This window comes from Conger conger, chromosome 14, assembly GCF_963514075.1.
Source record: "Conger conger chromosome 14, fConCon1.1, whole genome shotgun sequence".
NCBI lineage: Eukaryota > Metazoa > Chordata > Actinopteri > Anguilliformes > Congridae > Conger > Conger conger.
In genome coordinates, this window is record NC_083773.1 from 27,813,685 (window position 1) to 27,827,288 (window position 13,604).

Sequence of the window (13,604 nt, forward strand, 5' to 3'; positions counted from 1 at the left end):
ATTTCAGAAGTTCGGCCGACACAGGAGATAAGTTTTTTTTGTAGAATTTATGCCATTAATTCCCCTTTGATTTTCTTTAAAAAATAAATAAATATAAAAAATAGGCTACAGAAGGCTAATTTGGTGCCAGATTTTTAATATTGGAAAAGGTGTCAGTTATCAAAATCTGTTGTTACTTGAACATAGCCTACAGTAAATTAAATTGTCCATGCCAGCGACTGACGGAGTAATCAGTCAACTAACCATTCCAGTGCTATCTTCCTTTCAGCAGAGCCTAGCTGTCAGAACCGGTAAAAGGGAGCCGCAATAGCCTTAGTCCTTTTTTCCTAATTCTGCATTGTGGCAGCATTATTGTTGGAACAGCTGATTAGGAGACAAGCAACGGACTCGGGTTAGCTACTTCTAATTATCCATGTAGTTACGTATAACCTGCAGAAATAGATTTAGAAAAGAGTTGAACACTGTTAGGCTCTTCACTGTACCGTAGCAGGTTTAGGCTATATAAGTTACTGTTACATGCTACTATTAAAGGCACGCCTTTGCCTGGGAAGTCTCTGGGATCAAGGACCGAGTGTTTGTTTTGTGTATGCAGTTGCCACGACGGAGCACGAAACAACAAAAAGCAAGATAACAAAAACAAAGGAGCGGGAAAGAACAGGATTTGGACCGTTGATCTGGCTAATTTGACTGACTTGGGCGCGGCACCGCTCATAATGGAAACAGGGTGGCACTCAGCAAAACCGTTGGGACCCGCGATGACGGCGTCTGCTGTTACAGGACACGCAGGTTGCACCACCTGATTTCTTTTGTATGTGAGTGACACTAGGTCCAGGAATGAACAAACTTTCCGACACTTGCACAGACCGCGGGGGAACCCCGTTTGGGGGACATCCTCTGTTTTTGGTCTCCGGCCAGCCTGGGTTCACGTCGCCGCCACCGGTGATTAATTGTGGCACAGAAAGCTGGAACTGCCTGCCGTCTCTTGTTCCCATGAGCGGTGCGAACGCAATTGCTTTTGCCATGGTTTTCTGTCCGGATAATTTTCCGAGTGGCGCGCCAGGCTGGTGGAGTATGGGATGCCGTTTCCTCCGGTCCTCAACTCACACTGTAGATCCCAAGCTAAACAAAATTTTGTGGATGTTCACATTCTTGTTCCCACATACTCATACATACACACAGACTTAAATTCCAAACTTTCTCTATGAACCTGATCATAGTCATAAAGGTCATATGACAATGATCGATGATTCAGCATATGCAAAGAAAAAGCGGTTCTGGTCACTGTACAGTGGCAAATAAGATAGAAAACAGCTTTATTTTCTGGGCCAAGTTTAATTAAATGTGATTTAGAATTGTCCAATCGTACATTGGCCTACACTACTGCAGCCAATCATTTACAGCCTCTATCCAAATGGCTATCTTGTTGAATAGAATAATGAATCACATTGTACCAAGACTGAAATTCATCCTAGTCTCAAATCATCAACTGGTCTGAATTTATTGTCAGGTGAACCTAAAGCATTTGGTTCGTATATGTAATTCATATTCTACCTTTAAAAAGACAAAAAGAACTTAGGAAAGAATGAGTTGTGGTTTATGATATGTTGAATACAAATGTTTCAAATGTCAGTTATTGATGTTCCTTTTTGTATGAGACAGACAAAATTAAGTAAAAGTTCTTCAGTAGGCTAATTTCACACAGGCAATTGATAATAAAGTTCTGTTCTATTGCATACGTGAACTAAATGAATTACTAATATTGCAATTAACCCGCAGATTATTTCATTATCTGTCAAAAAAGCACGTATGGCTTGGTCCAAAGATGCCTAAAAATGATTCCAGCGCTTCAGCCTCCGATTGGCTCCTTTTAATGCTACTTGTGGTAGTGAGCGAGATTCATGACGTCACCAGAAAGCGCCGACTGGCCTTTGAGGAGTTCGTGTCAATGGATCGTGATAATCAGCGATATTGAGCAGAAAACAAGAACGAAAGTGATTGCGATAACATATTAATGACTATCAATATATAATAAGGTAAGGAGGATTACGAACAAATCAATGAATGACGGGTTTACAGGACGTATGTGTTATGACGGGGCTTACACTTAATGGAGTTTTGAACTGAGTGTACAACGGAGAAGTGGAGATTAGGTAGCTAGTTAGCTAATACTGAAATTATGTCCACTTGTTATTTAGACAATCGTTAGATGTTCTTAACAGATAGATAATGGTTTTTAAAATATCTATGCTTCTGACTGTTAAACATAAAATGTATGTATTTCAAGAACTTTCTGTGTGTATGCTCTCCTTACCTACCGGTAGCTAAGTAGCTAAAACTAAACAGCTAGCCTGTTAGGTCGCTAAGCTAGCCAGAAACTACAGTGTTGACGTAGCTAGCTAGCCTAGTTAATGTGTGTTGTTGAGTTTGGAAAATCCAGGAGAGCATATTACGTACAAGTCTGGACAGAGTACCAAATCTACGTGTATAATCTACGTGTAAGTAATTAATACATTTAGGTAGCCATGGGTCCTTGTTATTTTGGGCGAATCTTTCTGGAGTTCGTGAAAGAGTCGCTTTCAGCTAGTTGTCTATCAATAAGCAATGGGCCTAACAGTTACTGTGTTCAGCTAAATGATTGACGTCATATTGAAATAATTCATTTACAATTTCACTGCAGCGTTCGTTTACAAATACACGGTGTAAATTCACAAAATTATATATAACCACAATAAATGTTTTAGTTCAGGCTACTTTATTGCTGATATAAATTGGAGGTTTGAAAGCTCAGGGATAACTTTCCTAACAATTAGCAAAAAATATTATATAGAGGGTGCGCACGTCACCCTCTTCCACAGTCTTGCTTAGATTTAAACATGATGTCATACTGTGTGCTCTTTGACCTCCACGAAGCAGGGCTGGAATGGATGATATCAACCTACACTACAGGTTCCTGAACTGGCGGCGGAGGATACGGGAGATCCGCGAGGTGCGGGCTGTGCGCTTCCAAGAACGATTTAAGAGAATGTTGAAGGATGGCGATACCCTCAGGTAAGGTTGTGTGCAAGGAGCAGGGCTTCCATATCTTAAGTTAATGCAAGTGGACCATGTCCCTGGCAAGCCTGCAGTGTTGGTGTTATAGTGAATTTAATTGTAGCGAGTGCCACAGCATTAAAATGAAAGAATATGAAACATTTAAAGGATTTTAGTTTTTTGCATGATTTACTAAGTTCAGTATTTTAATGTCCTCGATTCACAAAATTAACTCTAAGAATGTGCTAAGAGGACCTTTCCACTTACTGATTATTGATTGTTGCTTTGTTCATTTTAGCTTGCATAACCTGGAGTTGAATGTATATTTTCAATTTTATATATATATATATAATCTTTAAACATTCATATGAATATCTGAAATCGGGTAAATCCCTACCCCTGTAGCTCGTAACAGTACATGTCAGCAAATTTTAAACATGGTAGGAATGTTGCACCCTATATGGACTGGTTCAGAACAGTATATAAAGGAGAAATTTACTCTGAGTTTCTAGCTCAATCCTCTGAGGAGCAATCCCATTGCTAAATGACTAAATGCCGTACTGATCTGTGCTTATCACCAGAGAAAAGGAGTCTATCTCTGCGTTGTGTCCATGCATGATCGTTGCTCACTTTGAGGAAAGGATGAACAGTCTTTGTATGGGACAATGTGGACCGTCAGGATGTTGTGCTTACACCCGAAAAACAAACAGTCCTTTGGCCCGCAAATTGAAGTACTGTTAATATCAGGGATTAAAGGTTGAAGGTGTAGTTTTGGCCAGCTTCAAAACTAGGAAAAAATAGGAGGTTCAATGCAGTTTACGACCATGAGAATCACGGAGGCGGCAAGTGGAAGATTGTGAAATTACCTTTTTTTCGGGGACCGTCAAGATTAGCTGAGACGCTTCCCTTTCAGAAGCATCTGTTTACACAAGCCTTGAGCTCCAGTCCTCCAGAGCTAAATCCCCAAGTCATATATTTTGATATTGCACACCTCTTGTGATGAAACATGTCCATTTATGTATGATTAGAGATGGGGAAATTCCTACACATTTATTTGACCCAACCATAATTTGAAGTGATTAACACTGAGGGGGTAGATCTACAGTAGATGGGATCTTCCCTTTAGTGCTTTTGTCCTTGATGATGAAGGTGGTGGATTGCAGTTACAGATGTTAGTTGGTTGTTGCCAGTAAATCAGATGGTTCCCTGTTGATAATCATTGTGACGTCAACAGTAGGGATGTGTATTGTTAGGATTTTATTGATACCGATACCAATACCGATACTCCTTATCGATGCCGGTATTTATCAATACTCTTATTGATACCACGGCGTGTAATTTAGTGTATAAAATAAAGACGTTACAAGATGGTAAAAGATTCAATCGTTTTTTATTACCACAAGGGGGGTAACACCAGCAACATCATTAAACAACTTACAGCACCTGCCTTTTAAGCCCTTAGCAAGTCAACATGTGCACTGCGAGGTATGTCCAAAAAACGAGCAGGCAGCTCCATACAGCCTTAAAGGTAACTGTCAATGTGATAATGCTTCAACAGAACAGAAGCTTAACTTAAAATTACAAATGCTTCTCAGAATAGATTAAATAAAAAAAAAACCTAGGGAGATGACCAAAGCCCTTGCCTACATGGGGAGGCGCTTCTCCTGACGCATTTAGCCCTAACAGTTTTTGTTAAGGAAAAGCATATTTCGCTCTGGATAGAGTGACGTCACGCTATACATTCGGATAAAATGACGCTGCGCATGTTTTAAAAAAGGGTAATTTAATTACTTATTATTTTTAATCCAGTTTTACTGGCAGTCTTAAACCTTTAAGGATGTATATATTTGGAATCAATCTTGTAAATTATGCCAACTTAATCAAGTATTTCACTTCCCCTTTAATGATTCATACACTCACCATGACTTGATGAAGAAGCACTGTCGGAGTCTGCCTGCACGGAGGAGGACACGGTGTTGCCGTGTTGCTAACTTTAGATGCGTTGTTTAGGCAGTCAAACACACCGCACTCCTTCAGCTTTATGCTATGGGTAGACTGCAAGTGTTTCATGATGTTGCTGGTGTTACCCCCCTTTGACGCAACTACTTTCTTGCATATATTGCATTGAGCCGAGGATTCATTGAGATTGATGAAGTGAGCCCATACCTTGGAGCGCTTAGCTCTTACGGCCGACATATTGACTACGAGAGAAAACAACGGGGCGCTGCGTCATAACCTGTCGACGGCGGGAGTGTCATAATTACGCGACGGTTAGGTAGACTCTTAAAAAAATACCGAAAACAGTATCGTTTGTCCAGAATCTTTAGCGCTACTCTGGTACCGACCAATTAGGAATCGGTACCAAAAAATACCGGCTCACGGTACACATCCCTAGTCAACAGTGATTCAAACATTAGAAATGAAAACTTTTTATACATTTTTTTTTCTCCAAAATTTGTTGTGCCCTATCATATATCAGCGCTCAGTATTGCACCCTCCACTATGGATGTGGGCAGATGACATGCACATGAACAGTGCCCTAACTGGGTCAGCCCTAAAGTCTCTTCAACAACGTTTTATTCCATTTCCTTTCGCCCCCATTTTTGCTTGCCCAAACATTACTGTAGACCCTTCCCGTTCCTGCAGGGTCCCATCCCTACCATTCCATTTCAGACCCATACAGAATCCAGGTTCCCAAAGCATTGTGTCCTAATCACCTGGATTAGCTAATTAGCACAATACTTCTGAGTGAAATCAACTGGCTGAGTTCATGGGTGGAAGAAACACATCACTGGACTTTTACTTTCTCTCCCCTTGACTTTCCACCTCTGGCCTCTGCCCAGTGGATGTCCATGCCAGAGTGGGTCTGGCACAGGGAGGATTTGATCAGAGCACTAGGTGCAATTCAAGTTTATTTTTTCTCCTGCTCATGTAAGCAAGAAGGCTATTCCTCTATGGTCTGTTGCTGTCTGTGATGACCGGTGCTGATTGACAATCAAATGGCAGTCAATCGAAGGCGTGTGCTCTTTTAGAGCACATTTGAAGTAGTCTTCCCAGGATGGGCCAAGTCACCTCTTTGTGAATTTAGACCCTTTGATGGATATAAATAACAAAAACAGACAATTCTTTCTTTTGTAGTTACCAAGGGAACTCTGATGAAGTTGGCTGCTACGTTGCACCTCGGCCCCTTTCAAAAGGAAACTGCTACTTTGAGGTAAGTCTTGACACCTGCTTTTCAGAAGATAGATTTTTCTTTTTTTACTTTTGGAATGTCCAGTTGTGACTGTAGTGCCATCACTGCAAAGTTGTCAGTTTGGGAGTGTCCATGCTGCCGGGTCACTACATGATGTGCCTATTCACATTCTGAAGCGTGTGGAGTCCACTAGAAGCCGTCTGCAGTCCACCTGCTGGGCATCGTGACAGGAAAGGATTATGATATGAACAGATATCATTACAACCAGATATTCAAATGTTTTGCAATGTCTCTTCCCCTCCAAGTGCTCTTGACAGTGCTTGGCAGAATTGATCAGCTCTGAGCATTTTTCAGCTTCCGCAGAGCAGTTCTCATTGTACTAATACGGTCATCTCTGCTATCCACTGAAGACCATTATTTTCAGCCTGCTTCGCATGTGAAAATGAGAGCATTGGTACAGCTTCTGACACCTGTTTGCACTGGAGTGCTGTTCCAGACTCCCCTTGCCATGGGCAAATTGTAAACCTACTTTTTACGGGTGCCCAGTGCTTTGCAGGAGGATAGAAGTTTCTGTGGCAGTGCTTCCATGCTTCGAGACTGGTGGGTGAGTCACAGAGAGTTGATTGATTGCAGTCCGTTGTTCAGGGCTATATATCTGCTAAATTTAGCTGACACATTTGAGTAAAAATACTTTCTGGACCAATTTTTATTTTCTGAATCCTAGAAATAACCTGACATACGAGTCAAGATATTTTCCCTTAAAGAATGGTGTTTTCCAACTAGACTTTCCGGTTATTAATTTTCTACGCTCGACCTGCAACCACATAAAGCGGAACTGACAATAGCATCCTTGTGATTTAGGTGGGGTTAGCCTATTTGCGCTTAGTTATAAAATAGGGGATGGATGACAGCTTTCAATATTTTTTCTCGGATTTAATTTACGAGTCTGTTAAAAAGCAGGCAGGGCATGTGGTGGAAGTGAGGCAGGCTTCGTGGTATGCACAGAGCTGGCAGGTCGGGCCAGTCTAGAGCGCTAGCTCCCCTGAACGTTTGGGTGTCCACTCCAAAACCTTTATACCATAGGAGAGTTTTGGGCAAAAAATGCAGCAGTGCTTTATATTGTGTGAAAAGATTTGATGGCCCATGCTTAAAAAAGATTTAAAGTAAATTCTTATAGAATTACGTAGAAAATAACAAATAATTATAAGTTTGGTTTGCTTGGTCTCTAGTGAAAACTCTAGTGAAAGCTGGTTGACAGTATGTTCATGCCTTTCATGACATTCAGAACCATAATTACTCTTGGATGCAACGGCTGAGGAGTATCGACTGAATATCATTATCATAGACATTCAAGACTATGTAAAAAAATAAAATAATGTTTTGTGATTCACACTCTTCTGTGCTGTTCTTCTAAAAAGCAAGTGCAAGAACAGCGTAGCTGATCAAAGCTGATGAGATAAGATTATCAAGTGGAACCCTTTTGCCTGCATTTCACATGCATGACTTGGCATATGATTGTCCTTGTCCTTGTTATAATATTGACTAAATCTCACGGAATTGATTCATAACTCTTTAATGAATATGTATTGTTTCATTTTTATTAAAACAGCGGGTCTGCTGAATTGTGGGTTTGTAGCTTTGAAACGCATGTGTGTTTTTGATGTCATGGGAAAAATGTCCAGTGGACAATAAAAAAGAAAATTTCCTTTGCAGTGAGTTAGATTTTCCACTGGAGAGAGCCGAGTAGAGCTCATGCACGTAATGCTTTGAACTTCCTTGAATGTTCACACAGGAATATATTCACACAAATGTTTTGCAGGAGCCAGCAACCATGTGTACAAAAGCAATCCTTACACAATCCTTGCATTGGTGCTTGGCTTAGACCAGGAATGGGCACAGAGAATGGGAACACGGAGGTGAATCACCTGTATTTTCGCTGGTCCTTCTCAAAGACGCACTTGTCCTTTCTGCGGGGTAGGCCAGTGCAGATTGAAGACTTCAGGTTGACCCCACAGTTAATCCCAAACAAGTGTATTTTAATATAAAAACAGTACATCAAGATAAAGTCAGATGACCTTGTTGTTTGACCTTTGCTGTCTGTGGATATGAACCTCTTCCTAAAGTAAGCTTTCTAGCATCACAGACAAGGATAGCTCCTACCACCCAAGGAGTTTTTGAGGGAGTAGATGTGCCAAGTCATTGGCTCCAACCCATGCTCTGTTTGTAGCTGTGAACAGCGGAAATTCTGGTAGTGGGCAGATGTAAGACTTTGGAGTGAGCGGGGAGAGCTGACAGAGCATGTTTCTTTCCCTTCTGTTTGTCTCAGGGGGCCTGGCGTACCTATCCCACCTGACCAAGTCAGGCTTTGGTGTGGTAAGGTCACTCAGCTCCAGGTGGTCTACTCCCCCGTCACCAGCACCAACAAGGCTTTTGTCAGCAGTAGAGCTGTTGCCAGGGAAACCTCTGCCCTGCTAATGTGCCGTTGGGCCGTCTCTGCCCCGTTGTCCGCTTACTCACACCGGAATCTTCCGCGGGAACGCTTTCAAGTCATGCACACACATTCCTGGCACATTACTACTCGCATGTTGTAAAAATAACACCTGCCTGTGTGAAATGTTTTTTATGGCGTCTTAATATCGACATCCCGAGGCATTGTGACATCGCAAACCTGATTGTCTGTTGCTGTTTAACCCTGTCTTGACTGTGTTGTCAGCCATATTTTGTGTATTATATTAAGTTGCAGCTCACATGGCCCTGTATATCCTTCCTACACTTGTCTGTGAATCATCTCGATGCAAAACGGTAGCGTGCAGCCTTGATCCTGGCGTGCCGGAGACTGTTGTGGTTTTTACTTCGTTTGAACCCCTAACTACATAATTGTTTCCATTATTATTGAATTATTAGGCTTATTGAACATGAGAGGCCATGTGCCTGAGGTAGTCGACGTTTCATCATTCAGACTGTGGTTTTTCAGGTTTAGACTCCCAGTGGCATTCATGCCGTGCCGTCAAATTCATATGGAAGTGAAAAACCTTTGAAGTAGAAGGTTTCTTCTGAGAGTTGCGTTGGTCCTGTGCAACGCCCCCGTGTTCAGTGGTCCCCTGATGTTTGCCTAGCAGAATGTGTGTCAGCAGGATCCCCTGCTTTCCTCCTTCCGCTTGTGTACGGGGGGGGGGGGACACTGTTACTTGCTCATGAGTATATTAGTGGGCATGTTTCTAAATATTTGTTTAAAATCCTCTTAATAAGGGTTTTGACTGGAACAGGTTGTGTGTTTGTGAAAGGCTTTGGGAATGGACCAAAAGGATAGAGCTAGGATGAGAGCCCTGGACTCTTTGTTGGAGAAGCTTGGTACTCAGTGCTCGGTTTTTTTGTACTCTGCTCATTTGGTTTTGGGTATGGGGTGAAGAGGGCAGGCGGCGGATTTTTGGCCATTTCCGGCAGCACGGCCCATCTGATCGGTGCCCTGGGTTGCCTGTTGAGCAGTTGGGCAGAGCCCCGGCGTTCTGGACTTTCACCGCATATTCACCAGCCTAGTCCGGTTTCTGCCCCTCCCCTGATGGAGAAGTGGGCATCTCATTCACGCTGCCTTGTGGGACCGGTGACGGGAGAGTGAGGTGCGGTAGCCACTGCATCTGTTCACTCTGCAGTCCTCCAGGTGCACCGTAGTCATGGCAACAGGGGACTGTACTCGAGCAGCTAGTGCTGGCTCACTGCAGATGCCTGTTCAGGGAAGATCACACTGGCTCTCTGTGTGCTGTGCACCTCCGCAGGTCTGCACTGTCACCATCTGGATCCCATGCTGTACCGTTAGGAACATTACTGGAATAAGGGCAAGTGTTTCAGCTTGTGACAAAACCTGAGGAAAGTCAGCCAGAAACCCTGGACCAGGAGAGCCAGAGGTGTTCTAAACTTGATTGCACATTAGTTTATTGATTACTGGCTGACTCTGAGTAGACCTGTTAAGATTAATCTTGACCAGTATGAATGAAATGTGGTTTCGATTCTTAGTGACCTAAGTCGACTCTCGTTTCTATTTTCCTTGGCGCCATCCCTGTTTGGAGCTCTGGCGTGAGAACGAGGCGCAGGGCCGTTTTTTGGGCGGGGGGTCCTGACGTCAGAGCCGAGCCGTGGCGCCCAGGAGTGGTCGCTGCAGGGCCTGCAGTCACCGGTTTCTCCTGCCGCTTTGACGCACACGCCCGTCTCTCTCAGGTGTTTCCACAGATACGCCCTGCATGCTCTACAGCACGCCCACCTACCTAGTCAACGCCGGTCAGGTTTAGATCTTGTGCGGGAGAGAACTATTGCACAGCGCAAAAAAAGGAAGACTTTCTTCATCTGGCCACCATGTCCCTGTTTCTCTCTTTCTCTGTCCATCTCTCTCTTTATCGCTCTCTCTTTCCCTGTCTCCCACGCAACACAATCAGAGATGTGAGGTAATGGAGAATGGCTTAATAGCTCCTGATTTAAGAGCTTTCAGCCTGTCAGTGATCTGATTGCCCTTCGCCGGCCGCCCTCAGGGTGAGGTAACTTCATTACGAGTCGCGAGAAAGCCAGGCTGTTTAGAAGCAGCTGCCGCCTTTAGAGCAAAAGCCAGCGAGAGGACTTTTCCCATGCGTTCCCCAGAGCTTCAGACTCTCTTTTTCCTCCCACTCTCTCTCTCTCTGTAACAGTCAGCTACACTTGTGTCTACCAGAGGAAGGGCATGCCTTCAGTCTCAATAGTGACCATAATGGACACGGCGTGAGCGGGAAGGTGTGGGTAAAGCGGTGTGTGATGTGTTTCAGGTGACCATAATGGAGACGGGCGTGAGCGGGAAGGTGTGGGTAAAGCGGTGTGTGATGTGTTTCAGGTGACCATAATGGACACGGGCGTGAGGGGGACGATCGCTGTGGGCCTGGTGCCGCAGTACTACAAGCTGGACCACCAGCCCGGCTGGCTCCCGCACTCCATCGCCTATCACGCCGACGACGGAAAGTGAGTCCTGACCTGCTCCCGCCACCCGAGCGCCAACACCACTCCACACCCAATGCAGTGTTTAACCAACACCACTCCACACCCACTGCAGTGTTTAACCAACACCACTCCACACCCAATGCAGTGTTTAACCAACACCACTCCACACCCACTGCAGTGTATAACCAACACCGATCCACACCCAATGCAGTGTTTAACCAACACCACTCCACACCCAATGCAGTGTTTAACCAACACCACTCCACACCCAATGCTGTGTTTAACCAACACCACTCCACACCCAATGCAGTGTATAACCAACACCGATCCACACCCAATGCAGTGTATAACCAACACCGATCCACACCCAATGCTGTGTTTAACCAACACCACTCCACACCCAATGCAGTGTTTAACCAACACCACTCCACACCCAATGCAGTGTTTAACCAACACCACTCCACACCCAATGCTGTGTTTAACCAACACCACTCCACACCCAATGCAGTGTTTAACCAACACCACGCCACACCCAATGCAGTGTTTAACCAACACCACTCCACACCCAATGCAGTGTTTAACCAACACCACTCCACACCCAATGCTGTGTTTAACCAACACCGATCCACACCCAATGCAGTGTTTAACCAACACCGATCCACACCCAATGCAGTGTTTAACCAACACCACTCCACACCCAATGCAGTGTTTAACCAACACCACGCCACACCCAATGCAGTGTTTAACCAACACCACTCCACACCCAATGCTGTGTTTAACCAACACCGATCCACACCCAATGCAGTGTTTAACCAACACTGATCCACACCCCTTGCAGTGTTTAACCAAAACTGCCGTACACCCACTGCAGTGTTTAGCTCTTTGGAACGGCGCTCAATTGGGACTCGTTTACACTAGATCAGCCCTGTCTGTAATTGTTGTGGGGGAGGAACTGCATGTTTTGATGTTTTTTTGCTGATGTAATTCAAGTGTGTTTTCCAGTTTATGGGGGCCCCTTTATCACCAGTTCTCCTAGGGGTCCACCTCCTTGTTCTTTGTCTGATGATGTCATTTTAGTTCAGTTTAAGGCGTCTTAATCTTGTCGGATAATCCTTCAGAGACTCAGTGCCTCTGTTTTTGTTGGTGTGCAACTGGTTGGCTTTCTGTTCACACCTCTGCCTTACCGACAGGCTTTACAACGGGAACACCATGGGACAGCAGTTTGGTCCTAAGTGCAACCGCGGAGACAAAATCGGCTGTGGGATTTACCAGGACTCTTTTGATGCCGGGCTAACAACGGTTTTCTTCACCAAAAATGGCAAAGAGGTGAGACTCCCCCTCCGCTATTTGTATACTTCACGCCCACTCCACCCCACCCCACCCCACACGTGTCACGTTTTACTCCACCTCCTTCCCCCACAGGTGTCAGCTGTCTTAAGGTGAGAACAGGCCATTCAGCCCAGCAATGCTAGCCTTTTCCCACTACTAAAGTGTTCCTACTGCTTAGTTTGCCTAAAAGCTAAATAGTATCGAGCAATGCATCAAGCCTGGTCTTGAAGATGTGTTGACGGTCTGCCTTACACTGAAAAAGACGGCTAGGAACAGAATCAGTCTTGGAAGAGTGTGATCCTAGGGCAACAGGTTAGGCACCAAGCTTGTAAAAAAAAAATTCCTGCCTCCAGTTTTGGGTGTTTCTTTTTCTTAGTCGTGTGCAAATGTGTTTTGTTTTTTTTTCTTTCCAAATAACCGGTGCAGAAATGTACTCTGCCAGCATTTCCATTAGTGTGTAATTATTAGCCTGTAACTGAATCACGTTTACAGTGAGTGGAACGAACCCTGGCCCTCAGGATGACTGACAGAAGAAGATGTTCGTTATTCAGCCCACTTCATTCTTCAAAGCGTCTGTTATCTCCTCTCAAAAGCAGCCCTATTAGCCTGTCTGCTTGTCAGATTGCTGCACCTTGGGCACCGCTGGAAACATTAACATCTAACAAACCTGTCTCCTCTTAAGCCTGTACTTTTGGCAGATATAAATGAGAAAAGGAACCGGCAGGTAAATCACTTTGCTAAAGAAAAAATAAAATAAAAGCAAATACAAGCATTTGTATGGCAACATACCCATATATCGCAGTGTTCTCGTGGTCATGGGGGCAGACGTACCATGCCACCTCACCATGTTCTTTGCTTATCCTAAGTTTTATCCAAACACATTTCCTTCCATGTCTATTTCTGACATAATGCTCCCTTAAATCCCCCCCAAAAAGTCATCCCAAATACGTTCTTTGCTGAACTGCTTTAATTCAGACAAATGAACTGCTCGTTTTGTTGTGGCAATGTTTGAACTTTTCTGAACTTTTTCACATCACTGTACATGTAAAAGATGAAGAATGAAGTTAATTATATTACTGCTTTGTTAGGGGTTCCT

At 44.0% G+C, this 13,604-nt stretch overlaps 1 protein-coding gene across 2 annotated transcripts in view; it reads left to right on the plus strand.

Moving 5' to 3' along the window:
- Positions 1-1,903: 1,903 nt before the first annotated feature.
- The window catches only part of spryd3 (SPRY domain containing 3), a 51,910-nt gene continuing 40,209 nt past the window's right edge, over positions 1,904-13,604 (plus strand). Inside the window, exons 1-5 of one of the 2 annotated variants that reach the window (XM_061218643.1) lie at positions 1,904-2,033; positions 2,914-3,048; positions 6,169-6,244; positions 11,076-11,200; positions 12,370-12,505. In XM_061218643.1, coding sequence (XP_061074627.1) covers positions 2,921-3,048; positions 6,169-6,244; positions 11,076-11,200; positions 12,370-12,505 — 465 coding nt within the window. In that variant the 5' untranslated portion in view covers positions 1,904-2,033; positions 2,914-2,920. Of the gene's footprint in view, positions 2,034-2,910; positions 3,049-6,168; positions 6,245-11,075; positions 11,201-12,369; positions 12,506-13,604 lie in introns of both variants that reach the window. The other variant, XM_061218644.1, reaches the window with a different exon arrangement.